Source organism: Siniperca chuatsi, linkage group LG1 (assembly GCF_020085105.1).
Source record: "Siniperca chuatsi isolate FFG_IHB_CAS linkage group LG1, ASM2008510v1, whole genome shotgun sequence".
NCBI lineage: Eukaryota > Metazoa > Chordata > Actinopteri > Centrarchiformes > Sinipercidae > Siniperca > Siniperca chuatsi.
The window spans coordinates 21,715,001-21,734,247 of record NC_058042.1 but is presented as its reverse complement, the minus strand read 5'-3'; the positions used below and the strand labels follow the sequence as shown (position 1 = coordinate 21,734,247).

General features: G+C 41.6%; 1 protein-coding gene across 4 annotated transcripts in view; it reads left to right on the top strand.

The window, feature by feature from the left end:
* Positions 1-249: 249 nt before the first annotated feature.
* itsn2b (intersectin 2b) overlaps positions 250-19,247 on the top strand; it is a 40,316-nt gene continuing 21,318 nt past the window's right edge. The window contains exons 1-21 of one of the 4 annotated variants that reach the window (XM_044193058.1): positions 250-555; positions 7,196-7,269; positions 8,385-8,477; positions 8,842-8,905; positions 9,038-9,225; positions 9,478-9,738; positions 10,345-10,450; positions 10,623-10,759; positions 11,621-11,684; positions 12,454-12,591; positions 12,715-12,803; positions 13,626-13,888; positions 14,031-14,180; positions 14,355-14,495; positions 14,788-14,875; positions 15,244-15,383; positions 16,662-16,840; positions 17,022-17,815; positions 17,932-18,053; positions 18,215-18,463; positions 18,566-18,762. In XM_044193058.1, coding sequence (XP_044048993.1) covers positions 7,263-7,269; positions 8,385-8,477; positions 8,842-8,905; positions 9,038-9,225; positions 9,478-9,738; positions 10,345-10,450; positions 10,623-10,759; positions 11,621-11,684; positions 12,454-12,591; positions 12,715-12,803; positions 13,626-13,888; positions 14,031-14,180; positions 14,355-14,495; positions 14,788-14,875; positions 15,244-15,383; positions 16,662-16,840; positions 17,022-17,815; positions 17,932-18,053; positions 18,215-18,463; positions 18,566-18,762 — 3,470 coding nt within the window. In that variant the 5' untranslated portion in view covers positions 250-555; positions 7,196-7,262. Of the gene's footprint in view, positions 556-7,178; positions 7,270-8,384; positions 8,478-8,841; positions 8,906-9,037; positions 9,226-9,477; positions 9,739-10,344; positions 10,451-10,622; positions 10,760-11,620; positions 11,685-12,453; positions 12,592-12,714; positions 12,804-13,625; positions 13,889-14,030; positions 14,181-14,354; positions 14,496-14,787; positions 14,876-15,243; positions 15,384-16,661; positions 16,841-17,021; positions 17,816-17,931; positions 18,054-18,214; positions 18,464-18,565; positions 18,763-19,247 lie in introns of those variants that run through there. The other 3 variants (XM_044193049.1, XM_044193034.1, XM_044193041.1) reach the window with 3 other exon arrangements.

Below are 19,247 nucleotides of genomic sequence, written 5' to 3'. Positions count from 1 at the left end.
TAGGAACTATCGGTAAAAAGAAGTCAGTTCCTACATGAAACTGCTCACAACAAATCTGTGGATTATCCTGAGTAACCGGGTCATGATGTCTGGAAAGAGACGTTGCTGTTGAGTTTTTCAAATGTATTTTTTTGGCGCTTTGAGCACCACAAGCCGAGTGCCATATAGTCCCATTATATTCAAAAGATGCAGGCATCTCTACGGCCGATATCTCCAAAACTCTGTAACTCAAACCGAAAGAATCTAGATGGATAAACAGCACCACGGGTAAGAGGAGAAATCTGTATTTTTGATTTTGGGTGAACTGTCCCTTTAACAGCGCCCCGGCAGCCACACCGCTCACTCATCGTCAGCCATGTTGTTGGTTTGACACTCGGAGCTGTCAGCAACAGGTCTCTGAGTGGCAACGCTGCTAAACTTTTTAAACATTTCCCCATCAAATATTGCTGTTTTTGGATAATAAACCTCTACAGAGTGTCTGGGAAACCGTCCAGAAGTGGTAGATGACAACTTCAGGTCCTACAGACGCTCGGAAGTTGATGTTTTTTGTTCATGGTGAGTGAAGTACGCGAGCGAAACTGCTTATCTAAGCATGAGTGCAAGTTTGATATTGTTATGGTAATGTTTCTATAGATGGCTTTTAGGTTTCACATACGTTTTTGGACTATGTATAATTTCGCCTGTTAATGTTTGTTTAGTCTGTCTTCTTTGATTCAGAAATATAAAATCTATCTTTGAAGGGGATGCTTCTCTGCTGAGCTCTCCTCTAAACAACCTGTGATGGGAGTTAGGTTAGCTAGCTAAGTTGTGATTTCATTAGATGTTACGTATGTCGATACCTAGACACGGGGTATTTATTGGTACCTCTGTAAGGCGAGCGTCTAGGTAGGCAGATTTGCAGGAAAGTCTCCTAAATTCCTCTCTGTTCAAACTAGTTATGCAGGTTGCAGGCAGGTCGGTGACAAGTGATCAGGGAATGTAACTCTATCAGTTTATCTTACAGACAGACATACAGAGGGAGGTCCAGGTTAGTTTGAGGTTGTAAATGAACAAAATCTGTGGGCCATAAGAGAGGAGCAGTGCTCAGTTATGTCTTTATTTTGGGTTGTCCTATAGTGATATGATCAGAGCCAAAGCATCACTTCCAACGTCTTTAAAAGAACAACCTATTATTATAGGAATCCACAATATTTATATATATATATTGCCAGTATTTGAAAACTAATAATTTACAGAGTCATTTCAGCTGATATTAATATTTTTCATTTTGTTGCAGTACCACCAGTGGGGTTTATTTACTATAATTTTGAGGCTTAGTGCTGACACTGAAAACTGCAGATTTATCCTTATGAGCACAAATGACTTTATTTTAAAAGAAGAGAAAAATCATTTTTGTAAAATCTTAAATCTTATTTCGTTCTTCATTTTTTCTATGCAGCAGCCTGATGCTTAAAAATGCCTGTCTGGTGCAGCATCACAAAATTTATGCATCATCAACATTATAAGGCGCAATGTTGATGTCAATTCTAATGCAAATATTATGCTTAAACAGTCATTGCCCGAAATGTTGCACCTAGTGAAGCTTAGGGCCATAGAGCCTTTTCAATATTCTTGTGACCATGGAGTATTTCCTTGGAAAATTAATTTGGTTGCCGTTTACATTATTATTATTACAGTGTTAACATTATCAGTATGGCTATCATAAGCTGAATTGGCAATTTTCTTCATCACTGTCATGCTACTTGAGATTGTCATTGCTGTTACAAGTGCGACCATATGACTTGGAGCAGGATTTGCAACATTACATCAACAGAGAGCTCAGTATTGGGTTGGTAGGGAATTTATTCAGCAGATGTAAAGTTTAACCGGCCTCCTCCTTAATATCTTCTTCATTAAAACTACAGTGAAGATGATAAAGAGGAAACACGTACACATAAACACACAGTACTACCAAAAATATCCTGTTTTTAACTCTTATTTCATACTATAAAATAACACTTTCTTCAGTCCTGTCATATCTTCCTGATAATATGGACAAATCAGGGTGGGTCAAAGCAGGCTAAAGAAGAGAGAGGCATGCCTTGCCTCTTAAGAAAACAAAATCCACTGCAAACAGCATTAATCAAACCCAGTCTGAAACACTTTCTGAATGTGTGAACGCCACTGGTGGATGGAGTGTTTATGGCAGAGTGGGTGGATGCGTTGTGCTGAAATACCACTTTAACAAGTCCAGCTGAAGAGATAGCTCTAACGTGGGAACCAGTCGGAAAGACCAAAAAAAAAAAAACACTGAAGAGCGGGGAATGAGTAATAGAGGAGACGGATAGCAAAAGGAGCATGGGTAATTTTACTGCATATAGAAAGAAACACACACACAGAGGGAGAGAGTCGTGGATGGAGTTGATGTCAGTGAGTGAGGCGGCTGAAAATCAATCATTTCATGGAACAACAGGCGGTGTTTGTTTCAAAACATAGTAGTGATGAGGACAGGGCAGGGTCACACAACCGGTAGGGACCAAAGCAGAACTGAAGCAGGTGAGGTCTGACCGACATAGCCAAGCCATAAATGAAAAGAAAGACCACACTCTGAGGAAGTGTGGTGTTTCTTTTACCACCACACTCCAGCCAGGCATTAAGTGGTTCATGTTGACCTTGAAAAATAGTTCAATGTAATCATTTTTTAGTCCAAAGAAAATGTGCAAGCTGAAGAAGTTTGCAAATTTCCATTGGTTTCAACTAAAGGCCCTGCACTTACTACTTAAAAGTGACTGCCCAGTCTTGCTTTGGACCAACAGGCCTTTTTTTACACTAGACATTTTCACTTGACATGGCAGGAAAAGCACAGGTGTAATTAATATTATAATCATGGTTGCACTCTATTTAGCTTTGCTAGTTTCAGAGTCATGCCACTGTGTATGCTAGCTCACTGACAAGGCTTACTGATACACTTAAAGGTATTAATTTCACCTGTGCTTTTCCTGCTATGGTCTGTAATGGTCAATGTAGGCCTTGATTTGTCTTGTCAGACTCCACAGCTTAAAATAGGCTAAGGACTATAGTACGGCTAGCTGTGATTGTTCCTGTCATGGAAGCCTGTCTAATGTGTACAGTTAAATTATGCTGCGGAGATTTGCAGTTACTCATTCTGCTTTCCAACTAATTAATTTTGAGAATGTTTTCATACAGGCTAGTGTCTGTACACACAAACTGGGGTAAATGCAACTCGCACAGAAAATGACATATCTAAATTCTGCCCGTATTGTGATTGGATTCTAAATATGCAAATTATTTAGGCAGAGCTGGTGGATGAACATGTTGGGTCCCAGGTCAAGGAAGCAATGCCATGCACAGGTGTCATTCATTATTAAATCACTTTTTGCAAGGGAAGCCTTTCTAAAGCTTGCAGGAAGAGGCAGAGTATGGTGACCTTTCAACTTTCAACTGGGTGGATTTTTTTTCTCAAGAATGTCATCAGACTGTACAGATTTCATTTACACCTGGCTGAGATCAGATCACAATGTGATCACATTGCGTTCTGCGTGCATTTAGACCATGCAGTAAAGTGTTTTTCCTTGTCCAGATAGGATATCCAGATACAGATTGCATGTTAATACCAGGTTTTGAATGGGGTATTAGACTGTAGTTTGTTGGGCCTCTTTATGTAAACCCGAAGGACTTTTCTAATGTCCTGTTGTCATTACATATTGTGCCAGGCAAGTGAAGAAGTCAGGCAAAAGCACACTGGCTCCCAGTAGCTACCAATAAACTTAATTTAATAGAGCGATGTTACGATCTAACAGAGATCTTTGTGAGGCATTGTTAGGGAAACACCAGAGCAAACAGGTAATATATACAGACACAAACACACTGATCACTCAGCTGGTTGCAATCTGCATGATGAAGAATCAATGTACTCCCAGGCTGGACCAATCAGACTTGTGCGGGTGAAGAGAAATAGCAAAATGTCAAGGTGTCATTTTAGTTGTGATATTTCTTAAGTGCTCGGTGATGATCTAATGTGGTGGACATCATTGTTACCGTCAGTTTTACTTTTGACAGCTGTTAGTAAATACCACCTCTGTGTGGAAGAGCTGTTTCATAAACTACAGATTGGCACCCAATATGAGTCATATGTCTATTTATGTATTCAAATGTATGTATTCGACTAAACAGTGTGTTTTGAAGGTTTTTATGAGGTAATGAAAATTGCCCAGTCCATTTGAGGATCATGCAAACCTTTATGTAAAAAATTAAAACTTTGTGTTGTCTGTAAGATTATTACTTATGCCTTTCTCTCCATGATGATGAATGTAACACTATCAAAACAGTGCATTAGGATTTCATTCACAGCTGCTTTCCTGTAGGCCTTTGTCTTTTTTCCATCCTTGTTTTTAGTGGTTTTTAATAGGTCCTGCATCACAGGTGAAGTACAAAATGAAGTTTGCTTCTAGAGTAGGTGGAGCCTTCAAAAAGGAATTGCATTTGGGGTTTGCAAAACTGAGTCTACCACTGAGGTCAGTCACTTGTGCCAGCCAAGACTGTCGTTCACTCGGTCAGTTGGTCAGGCAGCCATCCAGTCAGGAAAAGTCAGACTCCTCTGTCACTCTAGAAACAGTAAACCTTAAAGCCGACAGTCTGCTGCTATCTTTCATTTATTCATTATAATCACTTACAGTGTTACATTATCAGAAGTTACACTCCACGCCTAGAGCCAGACCAATACTGAATGGCTGATACTGTTGGCTGATGTCAGGTTATTGCTCATATGTTGTATTGGCATATAGGTATGTTGGATAATATGCAAAAACAAGTGCTTGAAACTGTTACCACTACATACTGTAGTTGTCCAGCCAAGTCAACTATTTACACTACTGTACTATGCAACACCTGAGTTGTCAGACATCTGTTAAGATTAACATGTTTATTATTTTAGTATAAAAAAAGGTGTAAAATAATTTAAACACAATTTCAGCAAGGATCCATCACATTTGGCATTTATGCTACAATGCTTTGTAGCATAAATGCCAAATGTGATGGATCCTTGCTGAAATTGTGTGATTATATATAGTGCACACAAAAACAAACTGGTCTGTACTGGTCAAGCTTTGTATTCCACACGGTGGTAACGGTTAGTGTAGTGCAGAAAACTATCTTAGGCCAAAATTAATGTTAGTTCATGGCTGTGGCTTTTTTTCCAACTAGTAAAATAATCCATGTACTTAACTGAATGGTACACTGACTTCTTTGTTTTTGTACTGCAAATAATGCGGTCTTGCTGTATCTGTGTTTGGACTGCTGCAAATGTGACTTCCTACTGAATACATTCTTAATATGAGTCTCCATATGAACACGCTCAAACTCCCAATATTTAATAAAGACTGCATATAAAGAACAAGGGAATGTAAAAGAATAAGGCAAAAACTAAATGATAAAAGGGGCTGAAGGAGAGGAGGACTTGACCCAAGAGGAGTGAAGGAGAAGAAGAGAGGCAGAGCGACAGATAGCGGGCAGTAGATTAGCCCTCCCTGGCTGTTCTCTGCCCTTGTGAGATCATTAGGCCACATTAACAGAAACTACACATCTCCACCTCATTCATGTTCTCTTTCCCAAAGCTCATATCAGCAGATAAGTCAGCGATCAGTAATTTTGCTTCCTACAAATCACTCGTCAATCTGTAATTCTAGTACTGCCCCAGTTCCACCCGAGCTCTGACTCTAATTCATATTTTCTGGGACATCAAAGCTGTCCCTCTGCCAAAATCCATGATCACTTCCTGTTAACTGACGTTGGATGAGGAAATGCTTGTGTCTGTGGGTTACCGGGCAGGAAGCGTTGAGCAGAAAGATTGGAATTTCTCTCCTCCTTTTCCTCCTCTTCCGACTACATCATGTGAGTCTGACTGGCTGATGAGAGAGAGATAGGCATGGAGGAAGCAGGTGTTCAGCACACCAGTAATGAAGTGAATATAAAAGCTACAGAACCAACATGATGCATGAAATATAATTAAAAATATATTCAGCTTTGTATTTGATGTTAGATTGCATATATTCACATCAGTTGTTTAAATTAAATGCTTAAAATGTTGTCCTCATAGTACATGTGGCCATCTGTTTATCTGTCCTGGACTGCGACCTTATGAAACAAAAGTTCACAATATTTATCCCACGGCAAAACTGTTTCATATCTAAACAAAGCGGTTATGTGGTGGCTGTATTCCAACAGGCTGAACAGTGCTGCAGTCACAGATGAGACCTATAAATATGCATGATAAAAGTTACTGGTCTTTTGTCAACAAGGGGCCCATTTATGGTACATTTAGTCTGTGGACACGCAGTCTAGTACATGTACCATGTTGTAATCAACTACAAACTTCCTCCCAACCATTTAAAATAAACTCAGCTACATAAATCAGCAAAGTTTTCTAGCTGACTAGCCAGCTGGCTCTGTCACCTGACCACAGTGCTGCACACCACTTTGTGAGAAATCTTTATTTAGAAAACTGATAAGAAATGTATCAAAGAAACATGGAGACACAGACACCTCCACCCTTGCACTGAATGTAATCACTTAAAATGTACAAACCCTGATCTTGCAAAAGAAGTGGGCCCTCTCGCTACATAAAACAGGTTTATGTAACAGTAGCTCTATTTCCGCACTTTCTTTGCATGTGCATGACTCGACAACAGTAGTGACACGAAGGCAGGCTGGAAATCATTGAGACATCATTGAGTAGATGAACATTGGTGACAAATAATCACCACAGAACAAAATTTAACATCACAGTACTGTTATGAAGTAAAACCACCAGTTCGGAACACACGGTGCGTTACAGTCTTGCCAAACAGGATTTGTCTTTCCTGTCCATGGTATCCGATTGATGTTGTTTGCGTTGGGCTAACGGATGAGCATGAACGCCGAATTCGTAGAGAAGACCATCTAGTATGTATTGCACTGATCTCTGGCTACTACAGAGTCAGCGTAGCCAGTATTGGAACATGTCCCAGTAGTATAAAAGCTTTGATACGTGGCCAGAGTGCTCCTGACTGAAGAGAACAGGAGGAGCCCTGTTTGACTCTGCTGACTGACCATAATCTCTCTCTCTGCCTTTTTTCTGACCCTCCTCTCAGTGACACCACTGTCCTGTCTTAGCTGCAGTATTGCTGTGATGACTGTGCTGTGACTGTGTGTTTTGCAGATGGCTGCGAGCAGTAGCTGAGGACGCCGCCGGGAGTTCCCCCTCTCTGCCTCTGCCACCTGCAAATATGAATGGTAAGACCACTGCAGTTTGTTTTTGTTTCGGTGTGTAGAGGAGGGGGAAAGCCAAAGAAGAAGTTTGTGTGTTTGTATGAGAGTGTGTGCGCATGTGTGCGCATGTGTGTGCGCGTGTGTGCGCATGTGTGTGCGTGTGTGTGCGCATGTAGAAAGCTGATCTCCTGAGGCCAACACGGTGCCAGTTCTAGTAATAATTCCCAGTTCGATGTGTGTGGCTTCACGTGCATCTGTCTGAATGTACACTGTTTTAGTAATGTGTCTCTTATTGTTTCTTATTGTTTCTGTGAATGAAGTGCTTCACTGGACCAGCATACTTTTAAAGTACAGTTGTGCTCTTTGGTCATTTTGAAGTCGGTTCCTTAAAAAATTTCTTTTCATATTTTGATGCCAGCTTAAGTTACAGGAACTGTGTATGTTTTGTTACGATGAGGTCCAATGACATTCACTGTGTCTGCTGATGGACTGTGGAGTAAAATCTGATGTGTAGTCAGCCTCGGTTGGTGTAAATACTAGTGAAAGTGTTGTTCTGCCCTCCTATCTGAAAAAAGGGACACATGACTGGCAACACTGCGCTTCATTATCACTTTGTCAATATCAGTGCATTCCCAACTCCTGACTGCATCTGAGGCTGGCCTCAGGATTCTCTCTCATCTCATCTGTTTGTGTGTGTGTGTGTTTGTTTGTTTGTTTGTTTGTTTGTTGTGTGTGTGTGTGTGTGTGTGTGTGGGTCTTCCTTCCTGTTGGTTTGCAAGTCATGGTTCCTAACTCTTTTGTGATCATACAAAGTGTGTGCTTGTTTACTTTGCTTAGGCTTAGGTTTTGTCTGTGTGTAATTTACACTTGTGTGATTTATTTAAACAGTGCAAAGGTAAAACATCTGAGGGCCTGTTCAAGGAGCAGGTTTGCTGATTAGAACCCAGAAATCCCTAATATCAGATACAAAAATGATATAAAAGATTTTTTTTTTATTTAGGAAAGAGATATTAACTTTGCTTCTTAGAACAGGCTGCTGCTGATTGGCATGATATTCATCTAATGATAATGTCCTACGTCTGATGCCTCACACTGTCTTTTACAATTTTTCTGTCCCCGTAACTTCTTTCTCTATCTAGGTGGTCCAAGTGTATGGGCAATCTCTCCAGAGGAGAGGGTCAAACATGACCAGACGTTTGACACCCTCTCCCCATCAATGGGCTATGTCTCAGGTACACACACTAACACACACATCATTACACTGACTGTTGGTGCATCATGCTCACAGTGATTTCCTTGCCAGCACATTTCATAATGCCATTTCATCATGATGGATCCTTCAGCCATTAACTGTATAAACCACAGGGATTTCTCGATACCACAGTAATACACAGGCACATGTAAATATAATAAGCTACTAAATACACAAATGTTTTTGACATGCTCTGGTGATCAGGCAAATATAAACACACCTGCAGGTGCAAACATACCGTAGATAGTGATGTATTGTATGCAGACACATTTTTCTGTTTTGCTTGCAGGAGAATCTCAATTGTCTCATTTTTCTCTGTTTCTTCCCTTTCTGTGTTTTTGTAGGGGAGCAGGCAAGGAAGTTTTTTCTCCAATCAGGGCTGCCTGCTTCAGTGTTGGCTGAGATATGGTGAGAAATGTTCATACTCTCACATTCACACTCTGATTTTTGAACGATGGGATCTCTGGAAGTATTTACTGAAATCTATACACAATATCTTAACACTCTTTGATGGCTCTTTGTTCTCCTCTGTCTCCTCAGGGCTTTGGCTGATATGAATAAAGATGGGAAGATGGACAGGTTAGAGTTTTCCATCGCTATGAAGCTTATAAAGCTAAAACTCCAGGGTACATCGCTTCCCTTAGCACTGCCAATAATCATGAAGCAACCTCCAGTGCCTGCTCCAACCCTCCATAACCCCACCTCATCCATGACCAACCAAGCTTATGGTACAGTATTATTATTTATATACTGTATGTGGATGTTAGTTAAAAACTCAACTGTTCACAATGTGAAGATTTCTTAGTCATAGACTTAAACTCTAAAACAACACAAAAAAATCTGTAGATTGAAAGATGTAAATGCAATACAAAAACTGGTCTAACTGGTTTACCTATTGTGTGTGTGTGTGTGTGTGTGTGTGTGTGTGTGTGTGTGTGTGTGTGTGTGTGTGTGTGTGTGTGTGTGTGTGTGTGTCCTAGGTATGGGTTCTGTACCTAACATGTCCATGATGCCCGGGACAAACCTTGCCATGTTGACCCCTCTCTCCATGGCAACCCCTGGACTCTCACCTTTGACACCTATGTCAGGCCTCACCCCTTTGGTTCCTACAGCAACAGGCCTGAGTCCTCTAATAGCCTCCACCCCCACCAGGCCCCTGATGCCCACCGTGGGAAACGCCACCCTGCCAAATGGCACCATGGGAATTCTCCATCCAATCCCAGCTGGAGCTTTGGCCACTGGTACAGACAATTTTCATTTCTAACTTTTATTTATCTGTGTCCTCTCTTTTTTTCCTCTGCTGTACTATTGTGTATCTGTCACTGCTTTGGGTGACAGAAAGAGTCATCAGGAGGGTCTCCTGTATGATTAAATACATTCTTCTGTCCTTTGATTATCACTTGCCAGATGCTTATTTTCTGTTTCTTGTAGCATGAAAACTATTGAGGAGCAATTCCCTGCTCTGAGAGTAAATATTGTGTGTGTTTGCAGCAGAGTACAGATGATGAAATATTTCTGTAGTTTGAACGAATGAATCCTGGCCTGGCTTTGCAGCATCAGGTCTCTCTGTCTCATCTCCATAGAAATAGCCTTCCTGTCCTTGACAAGGTTACAGCAGTGGCTGGATGACAGTATATTACTGACCCACTACAGGGCTCCCCTCCCCTTTCGGAAAACTGTAAAAAAAAAAAAAAAAAAAAGTCTATATGTTGGGGGATAAGACAGCGTCCAGATTTTATGGTTGTGTTAGTGGCTACAATAAAATGTCATCATAATATATAATATAGCAGATATAGCAATTATAGGAGAGTATGTAATGGATATGTGTGTGTGCTTTGTGTTGTCAGGCCTACCTTTCTCTGCATCCCCCTACTCCTCTCCGCTAGGACTCTCCTCTGGTGCTCCTGCTGGTACAAACAAGGCCTCATCGCTGCTGGACCTAGCATCTAGCAGGTAACACGCACAAAAAAAAACACATACAGAAATTTGGAAGCAATTTCCACTTTTGCACCATCAGTGACTCATTTATCTTGTCAACCTCTTTGAAGTGCAAAACCACACTGGTCTTCCTGACGATTGGTGTGTTCGGCTTGTATTTTTGTATTGCTGCTGTTTTGTCTTTCAGCTCCTCTTCCTCATCCCCCTCTGTGATGTCCCCCATGGTTGCTGGTCCCAGCGACTGGGCTGTGCCACATGCCTCCAGACTCAAATACAGACAGCAGTTCAACGGCTTGGATAAACAGATGATTGGATACCTCACTGGTACGTTGTGTGTTCATATGTATGTGAAAAGTGTGTAGGTCACATAAAACCAAACTAGGAACCTGGAATGCAGGCGTGGATGTTCATGAACAACAGTCACTGATGGTTTCACAACAGTTGAAAGAGGGAGTCTCTTTCTTTCTATGTGTGTCAAGCCTCAGCTAACTCTAAGGAAGTGTCGACTTTAGGTGTGTTCAGACACAGGGGCAGTTTCTTAACACAAACACACACAGACACACAGCCAAATATGCATTTGCCTTTTGGTTCTGTTACTGCAAGCCTTGCCGGACCTGTTCTCTTGAAAGAGCCATGATATAACCAACAATTGTACGTGTGTGTGCGCATACACACACACACACAGACTTAATTCAGCCAGACTTGTTTTCCTCTCAGTGTGACTTTGCACATGATGTGCGGTCCAGCACATTAAATAAATTACACGAATGACTTTTTCAGGTTTTTGAGCTCTTGGTCCAATCTCTTAGTAGATTTCAGCATACAGCTCTGTACACCTTATACAAAGTAGACAAAAGCTGTTAAATAAACCTACACCTGTTTTAAAAAAAGTCTGACTGTTGTTCATACTGTCACAGTCCTTTGATCATCATCTGTTCTATCCAGGTGAATGTATGAGGGTTAAAAGGCAATAGTTTACTATTTCAACATCATACGTTTTCACACTTTTATCACAAACATCAAGAAAACCTGGAATCAGTCTTGGAAACCAGCTGTGGTGATTCACGAGACTGCCCTCTTTGTTCACCTGGCACGTTTTACTTTGACCTCTTCCTCTAACCATCTAACGCTAACCCACACATCTGTGCTATACAGGTGTCTGACATTTGCCACTCTTGTTGCCAGGTCAGCAGGTGAGAGGTGCCATGGCAACCACGATGCTGACTCAGACACAGCTGGCTTCCATCTGGTGAGAATATCTGTGTGTTTGTATGCGTGTGTGTCTGTACATGCACTATGATTGTTACAGTGTTGTGTTCAAGAGCCAAAGTCAGGTTTGCTAGCCTGAAGTAAGAAAATTCTTTCCACTATAGCTGGTATGACAATAGGCCATTTGTTTGTTAAGGAAACATTTCTTTGCAAATCAAGGCTGCTCTTACTATCTATTACTGGTAAATCCAAGGAAATGAAGTTCCTTATTGTAAAATTTTGTTTAAACTGTAATACTGTACCTCTTCTGTGATTTTTTTATTTTTTTTGTTTTAACTCCTGATATCCTTTTTGTATGCAAATGAATCTCAGTAACATCACACAACAGGATCTTAAGGACTACTTAAGTATGTTTATATATGACAGTATATAGATAACTAGACAACATACTGTATGTGTGGCTTTATACAGTATGTTATATAAAATAGGCTGCTACTAAAGATTGTTTATAATTGTACAAAGGTGTCGTAATGATATTGTGCCTATAACTGGACATGTGTAGATCATAAGTAGCTGAGAAGTTTAGTCGCTAACCTTAACTAGCAAGTTCAATAGTCTAACATAACTGTGATGAAAACAGCTGATCAACAGAAAGTTGAAGACCTTGGTTCTCTAGAGGTGCAAAATATTTCCTAGTTGTGTTCAAGGACCTGTCTATCCTGTATGTAATTCTACTGCATTCAAAGATAATATTGTCAGTATAAAATCATGTAAGAACCTTGCACCTCCAATTTATAATCCTTCCGCAGGAATTTAGCTGATGTGGATAAGGACGGCAAGCTCAAAGCTGAGGAGTTTATTCTGGCAATGCATCTTGTGGATGTGGCAAAGACTGGACAACAACTGCCTCTGACTCTGCCAGCTGAGCTGGTGCCACCCTCACGAAGGTATGTGGACACATATGACTCAATTTAACAACAACATTGACATGGACTACATTAATGTATATGTTTATTTAATATTTTAATCATGTGAATTGTGTATTCAAACAAGTTAAATCTACATTCCAGGGGTGCAGTGAATGGATCCAGCTCTTCTGTCTATGCAGCTCTGACTGATGACTTGGACATAGAACCTCCACAGAAAGCCAAAGCCAACTGTCAGTACTCACACTACCAACCCTGAACTGTGTAGCCATGTTTAACTGCTGCATTATGTGAAGTCTTGTTCTCTATATTCTCTGTTACTAAGATAATGCTCCATTACTACAATGCACTGACAAGTAATAATAAAATAGCATAAGCATGCACATGTTGTGGTGACATACACAGTAGCCACCTGCAGCAGCCTAAACTATAGCCAGTCAAGGGCAGCCAAGTGACTCTCAGTAATGTAGGGCAGCATATTTTGGTGTTGGACTTGTACACACTATCGTCTTACACACAGTCACAAGGCAAGTTGTTGCAGCAAGAATTAAAGGTTGTATTAAGTGTTTTTAAACATTAGGTTCACAGCAAAATGCTATTTTAAAATCAATCAAAATCAATTACAATCTCATAATCGTATCATTTTTTCTCAGAGGCAGTTTTACTGGGACTGCAAGTTAGTTTTATATGTATTCACATTTCTGTTTTAACTGTCCGTAATCATCCTTTTCAAGCACACAAGCGCAAGTCATCACCATTTTCACAATATTTTCTAAATAGATACATTTGACCAACATTTTATCAAAACATTTGTTAAGATTGTGTCTCCATTCCAGTGTCCGATGGGCACATTTGCAATTTTAATACTTTAAAAGAGAGTTCATTGGGAGTATGTTTAAAATATTTACTTCTTAAACCTAATTAAAATTAAAATAAGTTATATTCATTTAAACAAAGTCAATACTTTACTACTAGAATTTGACTGCACACTCCAATCAACATAAAAAGTACACCAACACTGACTACATCAAAACTTTTTATTTGTCTATCTTCAGTTTCGTTCGAGGATAAATTCAAAGCTAACCTGGAGCGGGGGAACGCAGAACTGGAGAAAAGACGACTAGCTCTACAGGAGGCGGAGAGGAGAGAGAAGGAGCGGCGCGCTCAGAAGGAGAGAGAGGAGCAAGAGAGGAGAGAGAGGGAGGCTCGGGAGGCCGAGGAGAGGAGGCGGAAAGAGGAGGAGAGGAGGCTGGAGCGACAGAGGGAGCTGGAGAGGCAGAGAGAGGAAGAGCGACAGAGAGAGATAGAGAGAAAAGAGGTGATGGAGCACTTTACAGCTCTCTAAATGACTGCAGATACTGTATGTGCTGTATGAATTTTTGTATGAATGTTTCCTTCTTTATAGTCACAGCAGAGAGTTGTTTCTTTACACTTCAGTGTTCTGTGTGGGTTCATTCTAGGCTGCACAGCGAGAGCTTGAGCGTCAGAGGAAGGAGGAGTGGGAGAGGAGGCGGCGAGGAGAGCTCCAGATAAAGAGGGAGCAGGAGCAGGATGATATCATCAGATTGAAAGCTAAGAAAAGGAGTCTAGAGATGGAGCTGGAGGCTGTGGTGAGTGGTGAAGAGACATTGTAGACGTTTATTTCGGCGCAACACATCACATGCACATATAGATACTGTAATCATACAGTGTTTGCCTCTGTTTGTCCAGCTGCCTCTCACCCATCACACACACATTAAGGAGAGTTTGTAAAGTTTCTGTCATCCTGTTTCTCTCTACCTCAGGGTAACAAGCACCGTCAGATCTCAGACCGGCTGCGTGACTTTCAGAACAAGAAGAAGCTTCATAAGACAGAGCTGGATCTGACCAATCAAAGGATAGAGACATGCCACCAGGAAATGAACAACCTGCAGAAACAGCTAGAGGTGTGTGTGTGTGTGTGTGTGTGTGTGTGTGTGTGTGTGTGTGTGTGTGTGTGTGTGTGTGTGTGTGTGTGTGTGTGTGTGTGTGTGTGTGTGTGTGTGTGTGTGTGTGTGTGTGTGTGTGTGTATCCTGTGTTTCTGAGTTTAACGCAGTTGTTCATGTGTTTGTCTTACACTATGTTATCGTGGCAAAGTAGCCATGACAGTTATTAATGGTTTTGAGTTATCTGTGATTTATGTGTCCGATTATTATATTAATATGACGCATTTCTTGTTGCTTCTTCTTCTCGGTCAGGAGTTCCAGAGGAAGTTGTCCCAGCTGACTCCAGAGCAGAAGAGACTGACTGAAAAACTCAAAAACATGGCTCTAAATAACCTGCCTGGTTAGTATTGATGGATGAATTGACAGAGCTCAGGAACAACAACATGTTACAGCAGCAGTGATGGATGGACAAATAGACTGGTGGATAGATGTTAGACAAACGAATACAACACATTGATGGGCACATTGGGTAGTTTTATCTCAGAAAATCAATACAGAATATGGACTTATTTAACATAATGCAACAAACCACTGCAAAAATGGAAAAGTGAAAAGCATGAAAATATCCTTCTTATATATATATATATATATATATATATATATATATATATATATATATATATATATATATATATATATATTCACTTGTGAACCTACTTCCTGGTGTAATATCACTGGGAAGATTAACTGTATTTGATCTGTTTGTAGTGTCGACCATGTCCACCCTGAAGGTGAGCGTTACAGAGAAAAAAGAGATGTGTATGAAACTGCGAAAGCAGCTGGAAGGTCTGGAGAAAGACACTGCTGCCAAACTGGATGAGATGGACCAGTATAACAAAGATATGCAGGTAAGAGCTGAATACAAGTATAACATTAATAGAATAGCATAACATGGCATCAGTTAAAACAAAATTTCACATAGAACATTCATACTGAACCTGTTTTTATCCAGGAATAAGGATTGTAGGATTGCCCCTCGTGGCCAACATCAGCCAAGATTCTCTTTACAATACTGCTAGACTGGGTGGGATGCTTTTTATCTTTTAACACTTCTTTGCTGGATATAGTTAGTAGTATAGTTAGAGGTTGACCAAGTTGGGCAGACTTTTAAATCTTTCTCACGGCAGTTGACGTGAAATGCCACAGCAGGCAGGTAACAATTCACACTGATGATGGCTCCTTTCCATTTAATTATGACAGTAAGCAATGGGGCTCTGTCCCTGGCACACCTTGATTTAATACTGCCATAAGTCAAAATGTCCACCATGAGGAAGACCCATAGTCTTAATTTTGACTCAGTTAAACTAAGCAGAAGTGTGTGCTCAGTGTACTCTTTCAACACCTTGCCCTACATTCTCACAGCTTTAGACATTCACATCGGAGCTTGAGTGGTCAGTTTTACAGATTTGTGTTTCAGAAAACACATTTTTGGAGTGTGCAATGCCTGTTTTGTTTTTAAGTTCCACAAATATTACATACTTACTACTGCAGCTTGGCCCTCGATGCCTCTTTTCTCTCCTCCTCCAATCATTCCTTTCCATCACAACCTTCTTTCTTGCCTTCTGATACTGATTTCATCCCTTTGTCATCTTTAACTTTTATTCCTCTCTTCTCTTCCCTTCTGTTTTGGAAGTGATCTTCTCTTTCTTTTTTTCCATGCTGGATTCCTTTCCCCCTTTCTCTCCTCTATAATCTCTTATCCCTTGTCCCCAACTTTACAGTATGTGGGTGCTGAGGACTCTGTGCTTCAGGCTGTCTTCTGTCTGCTGGTCTGCCTCCGTAACCTCTTCTACCTACTAAAGGTTTTCGCTTTAGGTCTCTTTGTTGTTCTCGTCTTTTTATCTCTCCTTCGCTCTTTTTTGTTGGTGATTGCTCTGCTCATATTTCTCCATCAATCTGACATCTTGTGTCTGTGCTATTTTAGCTTCTCTAGCTTTTTTTCCTTATCTTTTTACATATCTCTCTTTGTTCGTTCTTCTCTCTATCTCTCACACACTCCTACAAATTGCTCAATGTTTAGGCATCTATGCGCATGCTGTGTGTGTTCGGTCCTTAGCCATTATGTCTATCTAGTCAGCTCATTCTTTAATTCAGTCACAATCAGCTGTGTTTTTTGTGTGCACCAGGAACTGAGAGAGAGCCAGAGAAAACAGCAGGCAGCACTAGAGAAACTACGTAGCATCAAAGAGGACAAACGGCATGAGCTGATACGAAGGAAGGAGCAGGAAGAGGAGAAGAGGAGGAGGGATGAGGAGAGGAAACAACAGGAGGAGAGGAGGCGGAGGGAGGAGGAGGAAGCTCAGAGGTATTTTGCTCTCACACAGATTTAGATTTAATAATACTCAGAATGTCATGTTAAAGCAAAAAATATGATTTCTCAACCTCCACTAAAATGTCCATTCAAACTAAAATAACGTACTAAAAAAACATACTGTTTCTGCTTGATAACTTTTGAAATCACATAAATGTTTGCTTTCCATTCGCAGGCGTATTAAGATGGAAAAAGAGCGTCAGTGGCAGGAGAAGCTAAGGAGGGATGAAGAGGAGCATCAGAGGAGGCTTCAGGAGGAGCGAGAGGCCAAAAAGAGGGAGGAGGAGGAGAAAGAGAGACAAGCTCTCATCCAGGCTGCCAAGGAACAGGCCGAACGAGAGCTCAGAGCAAAGGAGGAGGCAGAGCGGAAGAGGAGAGAAGCAGAGGAGAGGAAGAAAAGAGAAGAGGAGGAGCGGCAGAAGCAAGAGGAGAGATGGAGGCAGCAGGAGGAGAGGAGAAAGCTGGAGGAAGAGAGGAGGCAGCTAGAGGATGAGAGGAGGAAACTGGAGGAAGAGAGAAGGAAAGAGGAGAAGAGACGGAAAGAAGAGGAGGAGCGACGCAGGAGGGAGGAAGAGAGGAAGCGGTTAGAAGAGGAGCAGAGAGAGGAGGATCGTAGAAGAGAGAGGGAGGAGGAAGAGAGGAGGAGACAGAGGGCAACCTCGGCCGCCATCCGAGATGCGGAGGAGAGGAAAAAGCGAGAGGCGGAGGAGGAGGAGAGGAGGAAGAGGGATGAAGACAGGAGGAAGCTTCAGCAGCAGCAGCAGGAAGAGGAGAGGAGGAAGCGTGAGGAGGAAACAAAGAGGGTAGAAGAGGAGAGGAAGAGAAAGGAAGAGGAGAGGAGGAAAGCTGAGGAGGAGAGAACGAGGAAAGAGGAGGCATCTCGTCAGCAGCAGCAGGCGAGTGGAGGAGGGAAGCTGGATATTCAGGAGAAACTGACGGCTCTGCTGAGAGGACTGGAGGAGAGGAAGGGTAAGACACACATTTATGTTTATGTCCATACTTCTCTGTAGTCTCTTCCTGTCTTCAGTGTGTATTAAAACCACTTTTGAAGCTCAGTTCACATTATGATCCCTGATGTGCTTTAGGGGGACAACCCAGGGCCACACAACACAGGAAGTCAGCGGCTCTCACATCCTTCAAAGCGCTCTACCCGTTCACTGAACGAAATAATGAAGAGCTCAGCTTTAATGCAGATGATGTCATCGAGGTAAGATTGGAAATCATGTCTCATAAGGGCTTGACGAAAGATATAGCTGCAGCAGATTAGCAGACAATTTATTCTTGTTCAAGTGTCTCTTTCCTTTTCTCTTCCTCGCTCTTTTACTTTGTTCTTCTTTGTCTTTCTCAAACTTTCTTGTCTCCTATCAGGTGGATGAGACGACAGAGCGGGAGGAGGGTTGGCTGTATGGCAGCAGACAGGGGAAGATGGGCTGGTTCCCAGAGAGCTACGTTGAGAGAGTGGCCCCACCGGGCACAACTAATAATGCTGCTGCTCCTAAATTGCAGCTCCAGTCACAGCTTTCCAGTGCCCTTGAGGCTGTCAAGGCAGCAGGGACAAAGTCTGCCTTCACGCCAACGCACTTTCCAAACCCTGCACCCTCTGAGATACACGGACAGGTGACAGGTTTACAGAGTTCTTTTACTGCTGCACCAGCTACTACCCTTTGATTACCCCAGTATGTACTGACTGTACTGTTTTTCTCTCTGTGCCTTTGTCAGCAGGTGGTGGGTAACCTATTGGCTCAGGCCCTGTGTTCGTGGACAGCAAAGACAGAAAACCATCTGAACTTTAATAAGGACGATGTCATTCAGGTGCTAGAGCAGCAGGAGAACTGGTGGCTCGGAGAGCTGAACGGTGAACGGGGCTGGTTCCCCAAGACATATGTGACACTGCTGGGAGGAGAAGAGAGTTCAGAGTAAGTCTTCATGTACATATATTTGTTCCCCATAATTAAACTAGTGGGAGGACCGTGGCTTTGTCTCTTTGTAAAAAAAAAAAAAAAAAAATTCTATTTTAAATTCCTCTTGAAGCCCTTTCTGGAGACCTCACTAGCAATGTCAAAGTCAAACACCCATGAAGGCAAATTATTGGTTTAGCTGGCAAAGTACCTGTACTGACTTGTAACTGAAACACGCACAGCCATGTATTTCACTTCCATTAATTCCCCAGCTATACTTCAAACCTCAATTTCCATGTGATTTTTCTTTTTTTCTTAGGGACTTGAATAGGCTGATGAGGTTGCAAGGTGATGGCTGAATCATTAAACTAATACACATTTTAGAGCAGAGGTTTTCAAAATCTGAGGCCTGCCACTCCGTGAGAGTGAAGGGAGCGACGTGAGGCAAAGATAATGCGTGAGATGAAAGGGACAGGTGTATGGCAGTGCTGTAAAAACAAGTG